A 25,277-nucleotide genomic window follows, 5' to 3' on the forward strand; every position below is an offset into this window, starting at 1 on the left:
TGGGGGTCCAGTCGTGGGGCCTGAACTCTGGGCCTGGGCGCTGTCCCTCAGCTCTTCAGCTCAAGGCTAGCACTCTACCACTTGAGCCACAGCGCCACCTCTGGCTTTTTTTCTTTTTGCTTATGTGGTGCTGAGGAATCGAACCCAGAGCCTCAGGCATGCAAGGCATGCAAGGCTCTACCACTGAGCCACCTCCCCAGCCCCCAGAAGTAATAATCTCATAGTAAATCATTTTGAGAAAAGCTTGGTGGCAAAAAATACTGGCAACAAATACTCATAATGAAAAAAAATTAGTCAAAATTAATACGTGAGCTATTCACCTATCAAACATAATCACAAGGCAAAGGTTTTAAGTAGAAGAATTATTACCTCTCAGTCCTCTGACATTAGGGAAAGAAGAGGTCGCATCTTATAAACATTCTCTAGTCCCTACCCCTCTCCTAATTTCTGACCCACAGGAGACAGACCCCCTGTTTAGGGGATACTAGATTGCAATCACGTTTAGCAAGTGGTACGACTTTTGTATAAACTATTTTTGAGAAGTACTTGTCCACTGTAGCTTTCAAAAGACACTCTCATTATTAGATTCTTATATGCTTTCATTTCATTGCTTCTGGCCGCATTTATTACTTAAAGATTCCTCAAATCATCTTTACTCTCAATTCTAGATGTTTACAATAATTTCTTAGTAGCATTTCTTTAAAGTTTTCCCACGTATCTTTCTCTCTATTAAAACAATGTAACCAGACACCATTAAAGATGATATCACCCACGAGTTTAGTTAATATGCCCAGGGTTCCAAAAGAGTCATATTACCTCATTGAAGGTGTTTCCCCTAGAGCTGTGGAGACCTGACCCTGAAGGGTTTCCATAATATTGTCATCTGAGTACAACTGCATAGGTGTATTAAACTGAGCATGAACAATCTTCACACCAGGAAGGTCCATTTCCAAGGGAATGTTAGGGGCCATCTTAGCAGCAACTTTCAAGTCACCAGGGCAAATAGAACTTAGGGTACTGACAGAAGAAGGGGTGCTACGTCCACTGCCACCATCAATACCGGAAGGAGTACTGCATCCACTGTGTTAATGACCGCGTGACACAGACAGGAGATACAGAATGGAACATGGAGAACAAGACAGAGGTTACAGGAATTGAAGACAAAAAGTAAGAGGTGAATTGTAGCAAACTGAAACACTGGCTAGAATTTGCCTTCGATACAATGTTAGAAAAATTCACAATTGGAGAAAGTTTAATAAAATTAAAAAGCACAAGGTGATATTACATTTGTTGGCTCTATTTTAATTGATTTGTAAGTTGATGGTTTTATATATATATATGTATATATAGATAGAATGGCATATGAAGTAAAAACATACAGCTAGCTTCACTTTCTAAAACTAGATCAAATAATTCTCTACCTGACAATAATATGAATGAATAACAGAAGAAATTACATTGATGTACACTCCTTTCAGTTTCTGAACTATAGTTTTTAAAATTAGAAGACTAATGAATAATTCTTCACAAATAACAAACAAATATGCAACTTGAAGATCTAATAGAAGATTTAGGCTAAAAGTTTCATGAATAATTAACCTTTATTCTAATAATAATTGGCAATTTGTTCAACCTTCATTCAAATAATAATTGACAATAATTTGGCAATTTACTTTGCAAATATATTGTAATTGTTATATTGTACATAAGTATTGATGTTTATTGTACATTATATAGTATAAATATAATATATTGTAAATATTTAATTCCAACAATTGAAATGTTTTATAATTTCATTGTGTGAAGGATACACTTTTGAAAGGTGTTCTGTAGCTAAATACAGGAATGAGAAACAGTCAAGAAATCACTTTACAATGAATGACTGTGGGAGAAATAAGTTTGTCTCAGAATACTGGACTATATCTTAGGGCTAAGACATATTTCCTCTACACATACGTATTTTATGTAAACATTTGGAAACACACATACATCTCCATGCATTTCTCATTTCTTTTAATACAAACTATAAGGCTTTAGGTAAAAGATTATAAAGGCCAGGCATGCAAGTTAAAAGCTAAGGAGATTTCATGTTCTTTATGGAATTGGATAGAAAGCCAATCATAGCTGAACAATTTCCTGCATGCTTGTTGTCTGTTTAATTTTGCACTGTGGATTGAACACAGGGCCTCATGCATGTTAAACACCTACTCTACTACTGAGCTATACCCTAAGCTACCTACATTCATGAAAGGAAACTCTCTCTCTCTCTCTCTCTTTCTCTCTCTCTCCTCTATCTCAATAGTTAACTTGAACCTAGAGTTTTGTGAATGGTAAGTACTCTGCCTCTTGAACCATATCCCCTGCCTTGATGTTTTGGAATTTGTTTCTGAGGTAGCATCTTGTTAACTTTTCTTGGGTTAGCCTTGAATTTAAGGTCCTATTATCTCTGAATGGCTGGGATTACAAGGGTACATCACTTTCCCTGGCTCACTGAGAGAATTAAAAACAAATTGTGTTATCCAGTTCGTTAGTTATATAGCTTAAATCACAGGTTTGTTCCAGAGAGGGCGGTAATTTCTAGGGAAGTTGGCCTATTACAAGTTTAGCAATTCAATTTGACTCTGATTAAATAAGTTGTGCATCAATAGTGTACTAGTAGTTTGGAGCATTGCCCCTCAAAATTTTGCCTTGATGAATTGTTGAGAAAAAAGAAAAAGTTCAGAACCTCCAGCACAGAGTAAAGGGGGTTCAGGGTGAAGGAAGGATGAGAGAAATGTTTAACATTTGTATTTTGACACCTATTTTTTTTAAAAAACAAATCTCATTCTTGTTCCTTTCCTCCTCTCTCCAAAATTCAGCTATATATATTTCCTGGTCCTGTGGCTTGAACTCAGGGCCTGGGCACTGTCCCTTAGCCTCTTTGTGCTCAAGACTAGCATTCTGTCACTTGAGCCACAAAACTACCTCTGGCTATTTTTGAGCAGTGCATTGGAGATAAGAGTCATGGACTTTCCTGCCTGGGGTTGGTTTTGAACCATGATTCTCACCTGCTGAGTAGGTAGGATTACAGGTGTGAGCCTCTGATGCCCGGACATTCAGCTCTATTTAAAGGTAGCTTTAAATGATAAGCTCATGAATGTCCTGTCCTTATCATTATATTAAAATTAAAAAGATATATAAAAGGATTATGTAACTAGGTCTTTTTTTCTGTTTTTTTTTAAATAAAATGTGTTGTATGTCTTTAGGAAAGCCATATAGCCAAAATTAGTAGACTTGAAGTCATAGTAACTCAGAAAATGAAGTATATTAATTTCATTGTGCTTCTTTGGAAATTGTATCTATACTTACTTTACAGTGAAATAGCATTTAAGCTTCTAATATGATGTTGTTATTACTGAAGGAGTGATAGTGTAGAGAAGATATTGAAAATACAAAACCAAGGAAATGATGCAGTGGAAACAGAATGGGAATCAGGAACAAAGAGGTCATACGGGATGGCCCCAAGTTGCCTGCATGAGGCATATTTGCTGAGCATTTATTATTCTGTTCCAGCTTCATTTCTAGGTGTCAGACAAGTCCTGGGCTGGTATGGGGCTTACTTTCTAGGAGGAAAGCTGTCTTTGGTAGTCATCACCTTCTTAACGCTTTCTTCCTTCTCTTCTACTCCAGATCTCCTTTCTGGGGCTGAAATAATAAAACTGCCTTGTTTTGAGGTGTTTTTGGCACCTGCTTCTAGCTGATTGAAAGGTTTGTATTTGGCAGTCACGAATTAAGTGACAATTTACCACTTGCAGAAGAAGCAAGTCCAGGGTCTACAGGTGCTAATAGCATACACCTAATATCGATGAGCATTTTGAAAAGCTGATGAGTAGATGTCTCACTTAAAAGCACTTAATTTTGTTGGTCATGAGGCTTAAACTCAGGTCCTGGATGCTGTCTCTCTGAGCTCTTCTGTTCAAGGCTAGCACTCTACCACTTTGAGTCACAGTGCCAACTCTTACCTCTGGAGGTAAGAGTCTCATGGGGACTTTTCAGCTCTCTCTGGCTTTGAACTGTAATCCTCAGATCTCAGCCTTTTGAATAGCTAGGATTATAGGAGTGAGCCACCAGCCCTGGCATCTTAAATTATTTTTGAAGAACAGAATGATTAAATAAATTATGAAATGAATCCACCTATGTCTCTTCCTCCCCCAATTTGTATGTAAGTCATTATTCAATGTTCTTAACCCAAAGATGACCTCAGTCTAACTGCAGATTCCTCTCCTCCTTGCTGACTAGTTGGGTTGAGTCAGAACAATGAGTGTGAGACTTTCTGATGTTACTTTTTCAGATTTTAGTTTCTTTTCCCATATGTTGAAGCTCCGTTTCTGGAGAAGACACTTGAAAAGGAGTAGCTGGAGCTGGTCAGTTTCCCTGACTGACAGGTAAGAATTTACATCTTGCTCATGATTATTTGTCTTGGAATAATGGATTGGCTATGAGAATCAGAAACCTCTCTCTAGTCTTACCTTATGCTTGTTTCACCCAAGTGGAAAAAGTTCCTTTTCCAGGGGCGTTTTTTTCTTTGCAAGTTTCCATGAGAATGAAAATTAATAATAATAATAGCGATAATAATAATAATATCACTATTATCGATAAGCAAATATCCATCAATGTGTCTCTCCCCAGTCCTTTTACTTTTAGTTTCTTTTATGTCATTCATGGGGCCTGAACTCTGGGCCTGGGCACTGTCCCTCAGCTCTTCAGCTCAAGGCTAGCGCTCTACCACTTGAACCACAGCGCCACTTCCGACTTTTTCTGCTTATGTGGTACTGAGGAATTGAATCCAGGGCCTCATGCATGCAAGGCAAGCGCTCTACCACTGAACCACCTTCTCAGGCCCTTAGTTTGTTTTTAGATAGGGTCTTGTGCTAACTTTGCCAGAGCTGGCCTCAGACCATCATATTCCTTTCTCTATCTCCTGAGTAGCTAGGATTATAGGCATTCACTATCATGCTTAGCCCTGAACATTTCTTTTTAACTAAGGGCTAGAAGGAGAAAGATTTGAAGAATCTTTGAGAAGTATTGCGGTGGGATGACCAGTGTCTGTCAAACAGATAAAGCAACCCTAGCCAGATTAGCTCCCTAATTCTGACCAGGGGCTAGTTTCCATTTTCTGTTCCTGTTGGCTAGGCTTTCCTGACCTGAAGCAAACTAGTCTCCCAGATTCAAATATCACCATGTTCTGGATAGGGGCACTAGTTATAAATACACACGATGAGGCCTGCCTAAGATTACATCTGACATCCTGCCAATAGTTACTCTTATAAGGAAGCTATTCGGCTACTCTTCTCTGCTGAGTGAGTTTGTTTCTTTTTGCTTCTGACATAAGCCTTACAAAGAGAAAAGTCACTCCAAGCACCTAACAGTTACTTTTCTTTGTGATTAGTAAGAATTGTTTCAAAGAGCATGCACTTCAAACTTCACAATCTCAGTTTATGACCTGCTACGGCCTGGGATTATGAAAGGTTTGGGCCGAATATTGTGCTTGTGTTCAAAGTAGTTCATGTCCTGTAAAAACAAAGGGTTAAAAAAAGTCCCTCAGTGGAAGATCTATTTTGGGTAAGATCGGGTGAATGATAATTGTCTACAGAGAATTATTTACCACCAAATATTGAGCAATATGAGCTTAATGATGAACCTAGAGACATTTCTTCCCTGTCTGATCACTCAATGTTTAGAAACTGGCAAGTGGGCTCTAAAAGTGGTCTTTAAAAATAACAACAATAATAAAACAACCCTCTAGTGCTTTTAGGAAAGCAAAAAGAAAACCACAAGAGTTGGACTTTTGGAAGGAAGGCAAACATTTTATCACTGTCAAGAATATTGTGACGACAACTAAGAACCCAGTACTTACTTTTGAGGAGAACCAGGAATGAGACCTCGCAGCTGTCCGTGCAGGGCATCTTGGATATTGCTGGTTGAATAGAGCCCAATTGGCGAGTTATAGGAAGCGCTCACTACCTGTCTTTTGTCATCAATGTTTGCGGCTGCAACAAAAGGCTGGGCCCTTCTGTTGTGTGCAGTACCAATGGGTTTGAATTCCTGTACATGGCAGACAAAACACACAGCCACAGAATGCACACAAAGCCATTAGTGAGCAAGACTAAAGGCCTTGCTGTTGTTAATGAAGGCATCTTTACTTGCTTTGGGATGGATAGAATGGTTACAGGAGGAGTTAGGGAGACATCTTTCTACCATCCCTCTGAAATTGACATGCGAGCAATATCTTACCATGCATAGGGATGGGCCATCTGTACAGATATTATAGCATATCTAAACACTGTATCTCTTGCCAGTCAGCTTCTGACTTGTTCATCCACTTATTTTTAATGACTTATTTGAATACTGAAAGTTTGCGTAAGAACTGTGCTTTTAAAAAAATTATTAATAGACTTAACTTTTTCTTATTTAGAAATCATGAATCTTTTTATTCTATTAATATCTTCTTTTTGTGTGTGTGTGTGTGTAGTGCTGGGGATTAGACCCAGGGCCCCATTCATACTTGCTTAGCACAAGGTCTTGGGGTTACCTTCCTCTGCAGGAATGCTGGGCTCATGTCAGAAAGTGAGTCACAGAGGCATGTATGAGTTGAAGAGGATTTTTACTTTGTTTCTTGGGACATAGGATCACAGAGTCTTAGACACTGAATTTGAAATATACTAGAATAATTGGAAACCTATATTTATATTTTTACCATAGGAATAATACTTTTGAGTTTGGAATACATGTATAATTTGTAAAGGTATTAAATCTTATTTTTCTAATCTAGACAACAGAAGAAACCAGCAGGGAATACTAAACTAGATGTGAACCAATTCAGTTCCACAAACAGTCAATCCTATGATTCTGTCTCCAGGAGAGTATCTCAGTGCAGAGGTGCTGGCATGAAGCATTATTGCCATTTCTGTTAGGCAGCAGAATGACTGTAACAACCATCTGGAACTGTAGAAATGTTCCAGCTTTGAATTACAGAACAGGAGAAAAATATGTGCAGTCCAACATCCACATAGTGGCACACTGTGATTGTTTTAGCTGCTTAATCATGAATTTGCACTGGCTCTCTTTTATCTTAAACATTTTGAGTAGCTATTAGTAGAGCCTGAAAAAGTGAACTGGAAATAATTGTAAGTAATAGAAATGGCCATGATTTAGGGCTTTGTCACTATTTCTGGTATGAAAGAAGACAGGAGGCTAATCGCCTAATTTATTTGTGGTGGATTATAAAATTTTCAGGCTAATTAAAGTGTGAATCATGCAGGAAAGAACCACTCGAGGTTTTCGTGAAGCTTAGCTTTTTTTTTTCTTGACAAAGTATGATTAAAAATCATGGTAAACAATTAAATTGACAATAATTAGTTACCGCAGTGTCTTCACTGGAAAAAAAATCTCTGCTTTTATCTTTGCCTTGAAATAATGACTAAATATGGATAGTGATTGTTCTGTAAATGAAGCAAGTTCTCTGCAACATTTGTGCATTAGTAGTTTCTACTGGACTTCTAAATAATAGCATATATGTTAATTGGCTCCAAGCTTTCTCTTTGCCATTTTTAGTTTTGGTTATATACATTACCAATGTCACAACTGAGTAAGATGTTTTTTTTTTTTAGACTCTATTTTCAGCTCAGGTCACAGAAAAGAAGTCTTTGTAAAACAGGCTTAAAACGTTTTTATTTAGGCTTTGCAAAGCATTAGTTTATGGCTTCTAGAGTCATTCTTCCAAGCACAGTGAGTTGTCTGCACCAAAGGTAAACAAGGGCCTGAAAGTATGGTACTGGGAAGCAATGTCACACAGAATGAAAAGACAAAACCCATTAGAAGTTTGCTGTTCTACTTTCATTCCTTTTTGCTTTTCTTGGAAAAGCATGTATAACCCTTTTTAAAAAAAAAAAACCCATTATACAGCAGCTAAGAACATCCAGCTCTTGTTTATTCTATCCAGATTGACCAAAAAAAAATCATCCAATAATATTATCTCTCAGGGTTTCAAAAAGTAATCATTCAAGTTAAAATGATTATTTTGAATATTAGGAGCTTATAGTAAGTAATAATATTTTCAAAGAATGAAATGGTAAGGCTGCCAGAGTGAAAACTAGTGAATTTGATGGAGCTCTAGCAACACTGGGAGAATGTGGGTCCTGATTGTCTATTTCCCCAGTCTTTGAAATGACCTTAGGAATGACAACACTCACAGACAGTTCAGCTTCAATTTTTCCTACGTGAAGAAGTTGCACATAGCTGATGATTTATTACCAACTCCATCTGAAAGAGTAAGTTTTTCCCATACAATCCATTTTTTTCTCTTATTTTCCTGTGGCTTATATTTTCACATAAAAAGGGCAGGAAAATAATAGAAACAAAGCTGTGAATGAACATTTACTTGATGAAGGCCCAGTGAAGACATTTCGTATTTCATCAGGCTTGAAACTTACGAACACCCTTGCTATGCACGCTCACTATTCAAATGCACGATAAAGTCACCCTTAAACACATTTTATTTCCTCCAGTGATGTGTTTCAAGTGTTCCCATCGCTCACTGGGAAAAAGTCTGGGGAAATGGTGATTATGAAATTTGTTCTGTGTAGGCTGCCTTCTACTGTTCAAAACATTGTAAAGTTGAAGTTGATTTTACAAAAATAAATTGTGACTGCCCAAGTAAGTCATGTCTTTATTATAAACTGTGAGGAGGAGTCAGTCGTGTATACAGAAATGGAGACAGCTTTCTTCCTGTGCAACCATTTTTGTTTCTGAAAGGCATTTCCCTACTGTGATAGCCACCTTATAATTTTGAGTCATCCAATTGCCATTAAACTAAAATAGACAAAACAGTTTATCTGAAAACAAATATACCCTTATTCTAGAGCAATACTTTGCTTAGGAAAAGGCATAGACCGACAGGATTGTATGAAAGGAATTTATTCAGTTGTTGAGAAATGATCTAAACAACTTCTAATGTCCTTTTTGAGCTACAATTCAAGTTAAATCTATAAAAACACAAAGTTAACTCTTTAACAACAGCATAGAGAAAAAGAAAATCTAGGTATTAAAATTTGTTATCAATTGTTACTATAACTGTTTATGGAAAAGTCCAGGCCTAAACTTATTGATAGAGAAAAATATATCCATTAACATTTTATTACTTAAGGTTGGATGTAGATGGCAGGAAACAATACATATATATGTATATATATATATATATCATTTATTTATTTTTATTTCTGGTACTGGGGCTTGAACTCAGGGCCTAGACACTATCCCTGGGCTTTTTTGCTCAAGGCTAGTGTTCTGTTGTTTGAGCCATAGCCTGACTTATGGCCTTTTAGTAGTTAATTGGAGAGAAAGTATCACAGACTTTCCTGCCTGGATTGGCTTTGAACTGTGATCCTCAAATCTTAGCTTCCTGAGTAGCTAGGATTACAGGTATGAGCCACTAATCTGAATATTTTATTCTAATAGCAAAAGTCATTTTTGATCAAAGTGTGACTTGAGTAGAGAAACATTGTATTGATCGCCAACATTTTACTACTAATCTATTTATTTCTCAAACTGATAGGCCTCTGTTGTTCAAAGGACTGCTATATTTGCAGAGTTCTTATCAAAAGAAATCTCTTTGCTTAACTTTGTATTGTTTACAAAAACCCCAAATAACCATAACTTAGTTTTTTTCTAGTTGATTATATATATTGCACAGGTCACAAATGTGTAATAATTTTAAAAAAGATCTAGCATTTTCTTTTTAGTTCTTTTTAATTATTATTATCTTCAAATAGTTGTACAAGGAGGTACAAGTGTGTACTTTGTTCAAAGAAAATTCCTCTGTGTTCTAAGAACATTCTGTTTTCGGAAATGCTGGTTCTGAAGTACTACATTATATGAGATGGTCATGAAGGAATCTGGCCGAAGAGTCTTCATAAGGAATAGAAATACTTTGGTCCAACAAGAAAAGGGCTGAAATTGTTCTTATCTCTGAGCCCTTCAAACACTGGCCTCTTGGAGAGGATGCCAGGAAGAATTAGTCATGACTCAAGCTAGTGGAATTTTTAAAGGCTCCTTCTGACTGGCTTCTTTCGTCCTTAACCTAATCTTCACCTTCAGTGAAAAGAAATCTCATTTCCTTTTTTTGTCATTTGTAGGGTCATAAATATTCATGTTTCTAACCTCAAAATGCAGGACATATGGTCCAATACATGATTGAAAAGAGACCAGTGTATTTAAGATCAGGATTAGGTCTGAAAATCCAATTCTTAGAACAGTTAAAAATGAATGCTAACAGATTAGCCAAAGAGGAGTTACTCTTAAGCTCCAATTCTGGAGAGATATTAGCAAAGCACAGACTCTCATAGTAGCCTAAGCTTTAATAAATAGCTGTGCTTTAATAAATGGTCACTGGATTACCTATATGCCAGAATGGGAGAACAGACCAGTGATTGAGGATTTCTGGGGCATTGGTCAGTCTGTCTACTACTTGGTCCTAACATCTTTAATTGATGAAACAGGGCTTAAGAAATTAGGAGAAATAATTTCCAAAAGGGTGCTGTACAATTTTGGTTGTGTGCTATATATGGAAAAAGAAATGTAGAATTGGTCAACAAATGAATGTGTGCATAAGGCACTTAAATTTCTTGTTCCCTTCCCTCTCTCCCTCCCTCCTTTCTTCCTTCCTTTTTCCTTTCCTCCCTTTTTCCAGGCATTGGTGGCTCATGCTTGCAATTTACCCATAATCTTAGTTACTCAGGAGGTTGAGACCTAAGTATCATAGTTGAAAGCCAACTCAGGAAGAAATGTCCATAAGAAATATCTCCAATTAACCAGTAAAAATGTGTACTGAAGGTATAGCCCAAATGGTAGAGATTTGGACGTGAATGAAAAAGCTGAGTGAAGAGCACAAGACCCTGAGTATCACAATAGAAAAAAATGATAGGATAAGAATCTTGTAAACTCCATCTAAAGAGCACATAAGATGTTTCTCCTGTGGAAGTGTTATATTTTAACCAAAAATAAGGCTTTGATCCAGTAAGTATATCTTTCATGATAACAATGCAGAAAGCCACCATTATTATAAAATAGCTAAAATAGTCATAATGAGAACAGGAATCTCACTTAGGCACTTTTCTACCTCACTATCAAGAAAGCCAATGAGGCTTTCTGCTCACAGTCTGAAACTGGATGGTGAATCTAACTAATGATGACAGACACTACTTATTTGACTATGAACAATTGCATGTGCCAAGTTCTTTGCTTATACTGATGTATTTAAATCTTTGAGAAGCCCTCGGAGATACTTATATTTATGTAGTGCTACATCGGTGTCATCCAGAAGGAAGAAGAGGCTTACAGATTCAAATGAAAGGCATGGAAGATAAACTCAGGGGGTAATGATCCTGAAAGGGAGTCCACTACTGAAGTATAAGTGACAAATATGCTTTCAGCTCATCCTCATTCGATATATAGAAAAAGGACATGCTCAAATATCTAGCCATTTTATAGGAGAGCTTGTTTAAAAGGGATATTGAATTCACTTTAAGCCTTGTGAGTTTCTGAGTAGATAGTCCTAAATCCTGTTCTTAATTAGATTTTTCAGTATATCACAATTGAAGTTTGATTTAATTTCAGTGGATTTGGACTTTCTGAAAGTAGACATAATCAGATAAGCATCAGATTATTAGCTCATGACATAGAGTTTCATCAAGGAAAAATCCTCTGTTTTGTAACTCAACAGCACTGGCTAAATAGGTACATGATAACATAAGTTAAATCCTTTTTCTAAGATAAATTTAATTATATAATGCCAGAACTGGTAACTAAAGAAAGATGTAAAAATAAGATCTCTGTGAGAACCTTAAAGCAGTGAAGTTTGAAATAAGAATAACATTAGAGACACCTGTTACAAATGTAAAGCCTATTTTGTTTTGTGTTAATAGCATAAACTTCATAGATTACCTCATTTGGCCTAAGTCCATGATAAGAAGTGAAAAAGTGAACTCTATGTAGAGCCAGCCAAATTCTTCCTTATGAAAATATACTTATCTTTTCTCAAACTATTCACCTAGGTTTACTTTCTTTTTCCTGCCTCTGTCTCTGTGGTTTGAACGGTAGTTTGAACTCAGGGCCTCATGTTCTCTAGACAGGCACTATGCCATTTGAACCAACACCCTCTCACTCGTTTTTTGGTTTTAGTTTTTTTGGGGGGATAAGATTTTGTGTTTTTGCCTGGATCCTGGCTTATCCTGGATCTCGAACTTCCTACCTCCGACTTCCCACATAGCTGGGATTATATGTGTGTTCCATCATGTCCTGTTTATTGACTGAAATGAGAATGGTACATCTTTTTGTCTGAAAGTGCAGTCTTCCTCATCTCCACCTCTTCAAGTAGCTGGGATTACATGAATGAGTCACCGTGCCTACTGCCTTTTTTCTTGATCTAAGAAAGTATGGATCATAATAGATTAATTTTAGAGGGTAAAGATAGATCACTACTTCATTAGATGACTTGTTCCAATGTTTGCATTTGTATTTTCCCCTCTCTGCTGCATCCCAAGCATTGGAAAGGAAATATACTGTGAGTGTATATCATTTAGGATAAAATTCATACCTGTGGTTCTGCTTCTAAGTTGATTTTGAAAGGATGAGCTTTTCCATCTTCTGATACCTGTGGAGACCATAAGCGTGTTTCTGCCCTGAAAATCAAACAAAGTTTGTAAATGGCCAATTCGAGTAGAACTTCCAGGTTTAATATCCCTTAATTTCCATTGTGATTTTTGAGGACACTAACAGCCCTTAATAAGTAAATCAAGAAGAAAATTTTTGCTTACTAATTTTTATTTTCCCATTCAATTAGATTCCTTTTAGGGAATCTTGAATAGATCAAGGCCAGTTGTAGCGCAGTGTGTGATGTCTAGAGAAAACAGGATTTCCAATACATGTGGGAATCAACAGAAGAGGGAAGTTCTGAAGGCATATCTTCAAGATAGTAGGAGGTGGACTATGTCTCCCCTCAACCCCTCTATTCTACTCAATGCATCACAGAAAACAGAGAGGGGCTGGCCAGATGGATTTACTACTGGCATCAAAGAACTGAGCTGTGTTTAACTCTTCTTGGGCCTCTGAGACCCAGTGTCTTCTAAGGGACTGGGTACTTAGGGGAGGTACAATATTATGAAGACATAGGAACAGAATCTATTATTCCACAGGACACTGGTAGAGTAGCTAATTGAGATTTTTCTACCTCAATCATGTGTGACTATTGCATCAACAATGTAATCATGTACAGATAACCATGAAAACCAATAGTTATGTTCAATGGTTGAGATTCCAACTGGGGTTCTGTTAAGAATATCTTATTGGAAGGGGGACAGAATCAGAAATATCTCAGTATTTAACATCCATATGCACACGTATTTCCCACTTTATAATATTCTTCTGTTTGAAATCTCTACAAAACAGAAAACAGGCTGGATGCCAGTGGATCACACCTGTAATCCTAGCTACTCAGGAGGCTCAGACCTGAGCCAAGTGGGGCAGAAAAGTCTGTGAGTCTCTTATCTCTAAGTAATCACCAAAAAGCCAGAAATGGAGATTTGGCTCAAGTGGTAGAGTACTAGCCTTGAGCAAAAAAGCTCAGAGAAGGCACCTAGGGCCTGAGATCAAGACTTAAAATGGGCACAAACAAAACAAACCAAAACAAACTTCTCCCTCATCAAACAGCATATAATATTAACCACCAGTTTTAACATAATGACATTTTGGTGCATCAAGAGATTCTTTTAGTTGCATCTCTACATTCTATGCCACCATTTCATTCTTCTGAGTTTTTAGGGCCAATTAGGTCTATTTTTATAATTAAGCAACTGGACTACTATAGGGAGAAACATTTCATTTGGCCTCTTTGATTATTTTGACATTCCAAAAAATTTGTATTCCAAATTGGCTTATCCAATCCACATCTACTAGGTTAGCTGACTGTAGTGAAGATCAGAATAAAGTAGCCAATATATACAAAAAGCCCATCACACGTGTAGGCCCTGCCACAATTCTCATTCGGAAGAGGAAATCATTTGTTGTGCTGGTTCAGATTCTTTCCCCTAACAAGCTTTATCACCACAAATTCAAGAACACCTGTCAATTTTGAGACACAGCTGATGGGCTGCTGCCTTAATTCTGTCCTGTGCGTCAGCATGCGTCATGGACTCTGTGCCAAAGCCATCAATCGCCAGGATCACGTCTCCAGGACACAGGTTGGCAGCTGCCGCCTTGCTTCCGGGAGTAATCTGGAAGAAATCAAAGCATAATTTCAAAACAACATCTGGAATTATCTTGAATTTTGTGCCTGACATTTATATTTTAGCCTGGGAGACTATTTTTTAAATGTTTCATGAGGCAGGAAATCTTAAACTTAAGACAATTCTTAGCTGACCCACGATGTTAGCTCTGTTTTATTACCATGCTAACCAGTTGTATCTCTTTACAAATTACATTGATCTACTATTGTGTTTCTTACTTTCATTCAAAATGCCTTCCATACACCTCCACCTGTGAATTTTTTTGATCGTTTAAAAGAAATAGTTAACAAGTTTTGTTGTTGTTGTTGTTCCAGGATTTTCTGCTTGGGAATAGTGTCTTACTATATTCAGGCCACTTTCATATTTGAATTAAAGGTGATTTTTGCATTCTGATAATTAGCATCTTTAAAATTCACTTGAGAGATTACAATGGACTGAATATGTATCTACCCACACTTCTGTGTTAAAACTTAACCCTTCCAGATGGTGTTTAGAAGTGGGGCTTTTGGGTGGTGATCAGAAGTATGAAGCCTGTATGAATGAGATTAATACCTTCAGAAAGAGAGAGCCTAGGGAGAATTCTTTCTACCACGAGGAGTCTGTAATCTCAGTCTCAGTCATGCTGATACTCTAATTTCAGGTTTCTAGGCTCCAGAAATGCAAAGAATAACTTTCTATTGTTTATAACCCACCCGGTCTGTTTTGGTTTGTTATAATACCTTGAACTAAGAGAATGGAGTATAGAAATCTGCAGGATTCACTCTTGCATGAGCAAGAAGCCTGACCATATACAGATTTATGACTTTTCTTGTACTCTTCAGAGATCTGAATAGCAGGGTAGAAGCCTCATCTTGAGCATGGGGTCATCTTCAACAGAGGAAAAGGTAGTCTCACGTTAGCCATAAAAAAATTCAGCTAAAACAACAAATTGTTAAAGGTTGATTGTGAGTTAAGTGAACGTCCTCATCCTTAGGAACTACCAACACTAGGGAGGTCTGTATTTGCTCATTGAGTCCTCTCCGTGAATGAAGAACAGATGGAATAAACAGAACACAATTAAGCTGATAGATTTTAATTGAGCCACATCAGCATTCACATTAAGTGTAAATGGTCTAGACATAACCACTTTAAAACACAGATTGCCAAACTGAGGAAAAGGATGTTCCATTTCATTGCTGTCTACAAGAAAATCCCTATTGATATGTTTGGAAGGAGAAGATGAAAAGAACAGTTAAGGATCTTGAGAAAATATTTCTCTGTATTTTCAAATGTTTAAAAACAGAAAATATGAACTATTATGAATGTAAAATATTTGGTTAAAATGAGTAATTCTTTCGATTGCTACCCCTACTGTCAGTTTTCCTTGGTAAATTCCAAGGTATGGTCTACATGGACCATACTTTGAATTCTGACATTTTCCTAATGAGTGATTTTTCTCTTGTGTTGCTGGGTTAATTAGTAGCAAGCTACAGAGTATAGGCATTCATATGATCAATAGGGTAAACAATGAATACTCTATACTGTGTTGTGAAGCTATGGTATGATATTTGGTAACATAAACGTACTAAATATATTTTGGAGCGTGGGGGTGAAACATATGGTCTCATGGTTGCTAAGTGAGCACTCACTATCACTTGAACCATTTAATTTATCTGATGACTTTACTGGGATTTAGTCCTATCGTAAGTCAAAGAGCATTGTGTGTCTAAAAATTCACTGTGTATACTGCAGTATTTATTTTTTATTTTTTGGTTGGTCGTGGGGCTTGAACTCTGGGCCTGGGCACCGCCCCTCAGCTCTTCAGCTCAAGGCGAGCATTCTACCACTTGAGCTACAGCGCCACTTCCAGTTTTCTGGTGGTTTATTGGAGATAGGAGTCTCACGGCCTCTCCTGCCTGGGCTGGCTTTGAACCGTGATCCTCAGATCTCAGCCTCCTGAGTAGCTAGGATTACAGGTGTGAGCCACCAGCACCCGGCATACTGCAGTATTTAGAATGAATGAATAAATAATGAAGAATGAATGAAACACCTATTTATATCACAGCTCAGAAAATAAAAGGAGCTAATCTTTATATCCCCAAAGACTATAGTTATCAATGCCAATTTATTATTGTTATGTTTGCAAGTTCCTAAACTGCTCCCAGAAAAAACTGTATTGTTCCTAACTGGGCAGTCATTAATTCATCTTTTTTTCTCTATTTGTTTATATTCTGGTTATCCTATTTTACTTTGTGGATCCAAGGGTTCCAAGTTAATCTAAACAAATAATACTTAAAGGTCTCAGGGTCACCACTAAAATGTTGGTTCATTTTATTTCTGTAATCAGCTTGTGATTTCCCAGCAGGGGCAGCTGATAGAAGCAAGGTGACGACAAGTGTTGTTTGTTATATCTTCGCCTTTGGGAAGTATTTCTTTTTTTTATATGTAAGTTTTTTACTGTGAAAATACTGTACAGAGGGGTTACAATTACATGAGCAAGGTAATGAGTACATTTCTTATCAAGCATTGTTGCCTCCTCCTTTGTTTTTCCCTTCCCTCCCATCTCCACATCTACACTCCCTCTCCTGCCTAGATTGTAAAGTTAGTTTTTCAACATAGTGTCTTGTACGTCTCATTGTTACAATGGGTCAACCTGTATCCCTATTTAAACATTTTGTTTTTTCCCTTCCCCTCCCCAAATTATACCAACATCAAGCACAGTGAAAACAGGGGTTATACCATGGGTGAGGGACATACAAAGCAACAAAAAGAATCACATGGTACCTTATAAATATGTTAGAAACAATAGCAAGAAAGAAAAAACCACTTGTGTCCCTACCTTGGGGTTCATTTCGCTTAACTTCATCTTATCTGGTCATATGTACATAGCTTTTGACCTTTTCTACTTGTCCCAGACATATACTAGTTACTGCAAATAAGGGAAACCATGGGACCTATGTTTCTTTGGGCTTGGCTTACTTCACTTAATATAATTTTTTCCAAGTCTTTCCATTTCCTAACAAATGGGGTGATATCATTCTTTCTGATGGAGGCATAGAATTCCATTGTGTATCTATATATGTATACACACACACATACACACGAACACACATATATATCACATTTTCTTGATTCATTCATTTACTGAGGGGCATCTGGGTTGGTTCCATTTCTTAGCTATGGTAAATAGTGCTGAAATAAACATAGTTGTGCTGGTAGTTTTATTATGGTCTTGTTTGAGATCAGTTGGGTAAATGCCCAAAAGTGGGTTTGCTGGGTCATAGGGGAGCTCTATGTGGAGTCTTTTGAGGAACCTCCATACTACTTTCCAAAGTGGTTGAACAAGTTTACACTCACACCAACAATGCAGTAGGGTTGGGAACTGATTTCCATTTTGTTTTCCCAGACCCAGATCTATTAGAAGAACAAAAGTTTCCATCCTCAGTAAAACATAGAGGGATAAAAATAATGTTAAACTTTGGAGTTTTCTCTAGATATAGTATGCCAAAGTCAGTACTTGCTATTTTTAAACTTTTAAGACAAGGATGCTTTTCTCTGAGTTAACACAAGAAAGTATGGTTTAATGTGTTTGCTTTTAAAGCTCTTCAAAGCTTCACTAATACACTTGAGTGGATTTGAGTTATCTGACACCCATTTCTGACTTGGGAAAGTTCTTCATTTTTTTAGCTTTGGTTAGGATGAGCAGAAAGTAGGGTTGTTTGTAAATGTGCACACTTTACACAGTTATTAGAACTCAGAGAATGCCTAAGTAACAGATATTGAATTTATATGTTAAAAAGTATTGGGTGACTTATTTAAATATATTAAATATTCAATATTACTAATATGTATTAACAGTAATACAAAAGTTAAGAATGTTTCCTATTCATACAAAATGTTATATTTTAGAAAGTATTTTTTCTCACACCTTTGCTCTGATAGACAATGTGAATAGAGAAGGTGAGGAAAGATATCTGAATAACTTTTGGCTTTCTGGTAAGTGGACAGCAGCTACCTAACTATGTCACCAAGAGTTCATATACTAGTAGGAAAAGTGTTTGACAGCAATGGCTAGAATGCGCTGGTGACTTTATATTCAACTTCACAATTGCTGAGGAAGAATAAAAGATGTAGACAGAGTACGAGAAAGAGAAAATATGATGTCTTTACTTTTTCTTAATTTTCCATTTCCACTAGGTTGGTGATCAGAATATGACAATTATATTGGTCTGTAAGTTAAGCCATTTGTTTAAACATAAAAACCTATTACTTCCTAGAATCACTTTATGATTTACTATTATTTTTATGCTATAATAGTCTTACATCATAATTAGTATATTACAAGAGGTCTTTGTTGAACATAAAGACTCCATCCTATTCCAGATGTCTGGGATCAAGAGTTAGAATCTATGGGAGAAGAGCCAGGGAATTTGTGTCAACAGCTGCCGCTGATGATTCCTTTTGTTCACATTAAACTATTACGTGGGTCTATTTGGGAAAAAAACTAATTCAAAACAAAACAGTACATCTGTTATGTCTTATTTCCTATGAAAGACACAAGAGAAGCCCAACATATGCCTCTGTTATGTTGCTGATATTAAGAATAAATATGGAACTGGGCACAATGGTATAGAGAGAATTGTGGTCCTAGATATGCAACAGGCTGAGGTAAGATGACCCTCCCTCATGAGTCCAGGGGTTCTAATAACACCGCAACGAGAGAAATCAAAATGGTCAAGATTTTAGAGCAGGGCAAGAATGTACTGAACAACAGCACTGAGAACATTGATCAAATAAACTTCATAAGCCATTACTTATCAAATAAACGTTACATGGCTTCCCTGGTAACAGGAATTCTCCAGCACCTGGTTGCAGTAGATGTTACGGCACAATCCCTGCATGCAGCTGGGCATGTATACTCAAAAGTTATCTGGGTGTTTCTCTTGTGTGGCTGGCATAAAAACTATTCTTTTATTGTTATATTGAGTGACTGTTATTTCACTTAATCCTTAAGACAATCTTGAAAATAACTACCTTGATTTTAACATAAGAAAAGTGATTTTGAGTGAGTGTAAGAAACTTGCTTAGGATTAGACATCCAATTAAAATATAAAATTCCCATTTAGGACTGGCTTTAGAACCTTATAGCTCTCTCTCTCTCCCTTCCTCTCTCCCTCCCTCCCTCCTTCCTTCTCTCTCTCTCCCTCCCTCTTTACCTTTCTCTCTTTCTCTCTCTCTCCTCCTATCTCTTTGGCCATACTTTTCTTGTGGTATCCTGGACAGAGTGTATAATCATAGTTTATGTACATGATCTACCTTTTCCACTTGAACTATGAGCTTCTCAGGCAGAGAACAGAAATCTTTCTAAATTATGATTGTGTCCACATAGGGTCTTCCACATCTGTTATTGTATACATATAATAGATATTTTGGAAATATGAATATTGTGAATATATAAACCAGTGTTTCCACATGGAAATAATCTTTACTAGCACGAATTGTATAGGTTTTTTTTTTTTAAATTTCATATCAACCCTGCTACTACATTTGCTTTAACCGGGAAAAAGGATTGATTTCAAAAGAAACATTCCTTTCTAAAAGTTCAAATTTCAAATATAGTTTACATTGTATGCTTTTTTCTGTGTTAAAGCCTGCAAAAATACAGAACACATTAACAGCGGCTCTGTTGATACTCAGGACCATCTTGGCCTTGCCTGTTACAATGATCTTATGCTCTGAGAAGAAGGGGGGCTGAGTGAAGGGAGGAAGAAGAATTTGGTAAGAAAGGCACAGTCATCAGGACTCACTTTGTCATGCAAAGTAAATAATATATAACTTGTTTGTGTGAGTAGATGGTTTCTGGATGGTTTAAGAACCTTAGAGAGAGACTCCTTAACAGCATCTTGCAAGAAAAATAAAAGAAGCTCACTGGGAGATGTAAATCTTCAACACTATTCTATGAACTACTTAGGCCAATTATAGACAGTGTTTGAAAGACCACTTCCTCCCTTAAACTGAACATCCCAAACTTAAATTTTATCTTGCACAAAGTATATGGTACACTGGTCTAGAAACTGCTGGTGACTCTTGTAGACTTACCTCTGTCGATGTTTCCCCACCCTGCCCCTGGCCTGCCCCCTTTTGCTGGTACTGGGGTTTGAACTTGGAACTTGTGGTGTTATATTGCTTGAGTAATGCCCCATACAAGATTTTTGCTAGTTATTTTGGAGATGGAATCTTACTGACATTTCTGCCAAGGCTGGCTTTGAACCATGATCCTTCTGATCTCAACTTTATAGCTAGGATTAGATGTGTGAGCCACTGGTACCAGGCTTTATCTGCCTTTTGGTGTGTGTGTGTGTGTGTAGTGCATTCATATACTCCACAGATTGACCTCAGGTTTTTCCATTAGATACAATGCTTGCCTAAGCATTCTATCACTTGAGCCATGTCCTAATCCCTTTTGCTTTTTGTTTTTTGTTTTTGTTTTGTTTTCAGATACTGTGTTAACTTTTTGTTGGAACTCACCTTTGAAACATGACTCTACTCTCTCTGTCTCCTGAGTGTGTTGGATAGTAGACATGTCCCACCATGCTTGGCCTGATATATGTGTTTTTTAAATGATATAAAGATTCACTCCACTGGTTAATTGGTTTGTCAGTAGTTAAGAAACAGAGACTGTCTCAATTTTGTGAACTGCTATTTCAAGTTTATGGAGAGAGTTACACTTGTCACTTTCCTACAAACTCTGGACAGAGCCTCATTATCTAGGGGCATTGATATTCACATACCCCTTGGTCTCTAATGGAGTTATGTCCTGATAAACACCAAGTTCTTTGTGCAGCCTAAACTATTGTTAAGTTGAAATACATTTAGTAGGCCTAATCTATTGACCATTATATATTATAGCAGTGTAGTACAACATGGAGTCTTTGTTGTTACTCTCATGATCACGTGTTTGACTGAGCATAGCACCAAGACAGATTAGCATAGCATTTATTCTAACTCAAACTCAAAATCCCAAGTATGGGATTGATGCATTGTGACTTTCATATCTTTAGGAAGTAGCACTATTGTTAATTGGGGACCAATTAATGTGTACATTGGCATAGTGTAAGGCAGGAAAAGAGAAGAGAGGAGAAGAGAAGAGAGCAGCACAGGAGAAAAGAGAAGAGGACAGGAGTAGCTTATAAGAACAAAAAATGACTTCAAGAAATACATCTCATGGATTTCTTTAACGTTAAGTATGAACACTGGCATTTCATTTCTTTCTATGATTTTCTAAAATAGACAACTAATAAACTCACTTTCCTTGATTCTTATGATTACACAAAAAGTGACCAGTGTAGTCGGTCAATCATATTGTCTGTATTCATGATGTACTAGCTACTATACTAGGCATCACACGGCACATCACAAAGCAGAAAGTTTCTGCTCTCTGTGAGTAGACAATCTGGCAGGACCTTGATATGTTTAAACATTTGTGGAACAGGCATGACAATAGGAGAGGGAAGAGCCCATCAACTGATGAGATGACTATTACTAGAAGAAGGCTCGGGGACTGATGCTTGAATGTCTTTCCAAAAAGACAAAGAGGAAGTGGGGCTGTGGTGAGCAAAATAATTCTGGGGATAGGTATGCATCTTAGAAGCAAAGACATGGGAAGGAAATTTAAGCAGCCTAGAACAGCAGCATGGAGTGAAAGAGGTGAAAGGGAGAGAAAAGGAAGATTGAGGGAAAGAAAGAAAGTTGGAAATGAGGATGAAAAGTTGTAAATGCCCTGCAAAAGAACACAAATTTAATTAAAAACTGGGAGCGATGGGCAAAATTTGTATTTCAAAGATGAATGGTAAAGATATGCAGGGTGAATTGAAGAGAGGAGACAGATGTCTGGGTGTGAACCCAGGGAATTTTGAATAATCAGGGTGGTTAAAAATGGGAAATAGCAGATTTTGAAAGTAGACTTGATGGGACCTTGTCACAATGGATGGTATAAAACACCTGTTCAGAAATATCTGAATGGTAAGTGGGATTTTTTTCCCCCGCTTGTGGAAATGACAGAAGGCAGGCTTGGGAGCAGGTTGACATGGTATCCAATCCATGTAATTATTGGTAGGCTAATGACCTCTTAAAGACTCATACTTCTCACCTTCAAAAGGCAAATCTACTACTCTCCTCGCATAGGATCATTGTGAGTCTGAAGTGAGTTATGAATATAAAGGGCTGAGAAAACACACAGCAAGCTCAAGCATATAACACATACATACATAACCTTATTTGCCACTTTCTAAAACAATATAAAAATTATCAAATAAGTGTAATAGCCACATGGGTTGTTTTAAAATAATACATCTTAGGACTCCCCCCACCCCAAATGATTCTGAATGCACTTATAGTTTCAATGCAAGTATTCTTAAGTAGGTATTCACCAAGGAATACAAGGCCAAGAGAACACGCCTTCATTTATTCAACATAAATCCACCATATGCATGGTTTTAGGCATGCATGGGACATGAACACTTTAGTTGAACCTGATGTCCTGGAGGTAAAAAATAATTGGAAAACAAAAACCAGACTCCAATAAAATAATCATGTCTAGTCATGCACTGTTAATAAATCAAGTATCAAATTTTGGGGCACAAACTAGGTAAGAGTTAGCAATACAAGACAGAATTGGTTTTTCAGATAATAAGGATCATTTAACAATAGCTTTTGTAGTCTATCTGCAGAGGTAAACGTTGTTTATGACGTCAGCAACTCAAAAATTCAAGCATACCCTCATACAGACATGTTACATGTAATAGCAAAATATTTCTTTTACAAATTCCCTAAAATGTTTTCCTGACATAATTATTTCTTTTGGATTTAATCTACATATGATTTATTCTTTGTTATGATTCAAGAGCTTATTTCATTTAATATAAGCAAATGAAGGCAGTACTCCATAAACGAAACATATTTCTTAGCAGAGTTAATGGTGACTGTTTTCTTTGGGACATCTATAAAAGGAATTGCTTGGCCCAGATCACAGAAGCATGTTCTGCTTAGTTTACTTAAGAACGATTTGGGGGGTATGTTAAGTTTTCATGTCTGATATAAAAACATATGTCAAATGTGTTTATATGTTTTTGAAAAATGTAAAACAAAGCTTAAAATGATCCACTGTATGCATCTGGATGATAAGTGTTTTAAGACATTTTACAAAGAACACTGGTTCCCAAATGTCATAAACAAATGTAAATAGAACAGAATGGAAAAGGTATATCCTTGTTAAAATCTGTAAGTGATCAGATTATGAAGCATACATTTATAAAATACGGCATAAGCAGTAGGAAAAAAGAAAACATTTTCCAAAAGTACGACACTCCAGAAGTTTATGCCTTTAAATTAACCTTAAAATGCTTTATATGTGAGAGCTCAAATGATATTTCTATTTCTTAAAAAAACCCAAAAAATTCATGTTAGAAAAACATCAACCAGACCAAATAATGCTTTAGAATTAATTCTAGAAGTTTTCTGACGGGACACTAAAGTTTTTAACTTTTAAAATTCTTTTCTCATTGGGCAGAGCTTCAGACAACACGAAGGAAAAGTTTGACTTTGATATTAAAGTTTTTTGTTTTTTAAAGAGTTACTCCTCTGTGGTACTTGCTCTCCGGTAAACAATCTAAAGTTTTCTCTGTAGTTTGAATTATAGGTAACGATTCTTCAGCCAAGTTCTCAGCTTTGGAAAATATTTATTCCAAATGCCTAGAAACCCAGGAATACACATTAGTAATATTTTCCCCGTCTGAAGTGATATGGGCTGTGCCAACTTGGCCAACTCAGGTTGCATCCTCAGAACAGCCTGGTGCTCGACTTTTCACCCAGACCAGAACCTCGCAGTAGTCGGGCCTTCACCCCTCCCACGGGGCACCCCCTCTTTTTGTTCCCAGAAGAAGATGGGGTGCTGGGGGTGCCCAGGTACCCCGACCTTTCCAGCTTCTTGGAACCCAGGGAAATCGCACTGTCAGTTGACTTCTCAGAAAGTTGCCAGGGACCAAGAGTGGGCAGGACTTTGGGACTGACTTAGTGACACATCAGAACTGGCGTTGCATTCTTCAAACCTCAACTTACCGGGTGGTTGCTGCCCAGCTGGGAGCCAGCAGCCCGGGACCCGCCGGTGAACCGTCCCGCCCCTCCCCGCCCGGGGTCCGCCCTCCTCCCCTTCCCCGGCGCACTCTGCCATCCAGAGGCGCTCGCTGCGCCTTCCCGGGGACCCCACAATCCGGCGCTTGCACAAGCAGTTAAGAATGGAGAACACCTACCCTGGTGATGACCAAAGGCTGGTTGAAGTCTATGCCCCCCGAGAGTCTGAAGCCCCAGGGCGCAGGGCCCGGGAGGACCACGTTCTGGGGCATGGTGCCTTTTGTGGGGCGACCTTCCACAGGTGGGGGCGCAGCGAGGGGAAGCGCAGCACACCGTCGGGGTCCCCGACGGGACAGCCCCTCCGCCGCACCGCGTCCTGGCGCTGGGGGCCGGCCCGCCAGCTTTATTCCCGCGGCGGAGGACGTCACCGCCCCGCCCCGCCCCGCGCCGCCCGCCCAGGAGAGCTCCAACTTTGGAAGTGGGAGAGGCGCCGGCCCCCGGGAGCAGCCACCCCGGGCCGCGCAGGGGGAGGCTTCGGGTTACAGCCTCCATCATCCCCTTCAAGTTACACCTGTCCTGTGTATCGTCTTCCCCCATCTCGGCAGAGCACTTTGCTGGAAGTGGAAAAGCCATCAAGCCATACAGGTTGCACGCGTTCCGTGGCGCACCGCGTGTGGTTAGGATCTGGGTTTGAGTGTGCTGATCTTCACTCACTGGCTGTGAGGCTTGGGTGAAGTCACTGAAAGTCCTGACAACTTCGCTTCCTCCTCCGTGCAAATCGGAGTGATCGTTGTATTTGTTGCATAGGATCCTGCGAGAGTTATGTGAGAATTAAATGAGCTACATCTGCAG

General features: G+C 38.0%; 1 protein-coding gene across 1 annotated transcript; it reads right to left on the reverse strand.

Moving 5' to 3' along the window:
- Window positions 1–635: 635 nt before the first annotated feature.
- Pdlim3 (PDZ and LIM domain 3) lies at window positions 636–24,782 on the reverse strand. The gene is made up of 5 exons (XM_013025036.1): window positions 24,605–24,782; window positions 14,155–14,306; window positions 12,632–12,716; window positions 5,483–5,550; window positions 636–1,080 (listed from the first exon to the last, which is right to left on the reverse strand). The coding sequence occupies exons 1-5, from the start codon at window positions 24,695–24,697 to the stop codon at window positions 813–815; spliced, it is 666 nt and encodes a 221-aa protein (XP_012880490.1). The 5' UTR covers window positions 24,698–24,782; the 3' UTR covers window positions 636–812.
- Between the last annotated feature and the right edge of the window lie 495 nt (window positions 24,783–25,277).

This window comes from Dipodomys ordii, unplaced genomic scaffold (genome assembly GCF_000151885.1).
Source record: "Dipodomys ordii isolate 6190 unplaced genomic scaffold, Dord_2.0 Scaffold4, whole genome shotgun sequence".
Classification (NCBI taxonomy): Eukaryota; Metazoa; Chordata; class Mammalia; order Rodentia; family Heteromyidae; genus Dipodomys; species Dipodomys ordii.

Excerpts from the sequence above, each read along its gene's own strand:
- Pdlim3 (XM_013025036.1), bottom strand. The coding sequence starts at position 24,697 with ATGCCCCAGAACGTGGTCCTCCCGGGCCCTGCGCCCTGGGGCTTCAGA. Across the intron at positions 12,717-14,154 it reads CTGTGTCTCAAAATTGACAG|GGCAGAAACACGCTTATGGT; the intron begins GTGTTCTTGAAT and ends TTTGATTTTCAG. Across the intron at positions 1,081-5,482 it reads ATAATCCCAGGCCGTAGCAG|TGGATGCAGTACTCCTTCCG; the intron begins GTCATAAACTGA and ends TCATTAACACAG.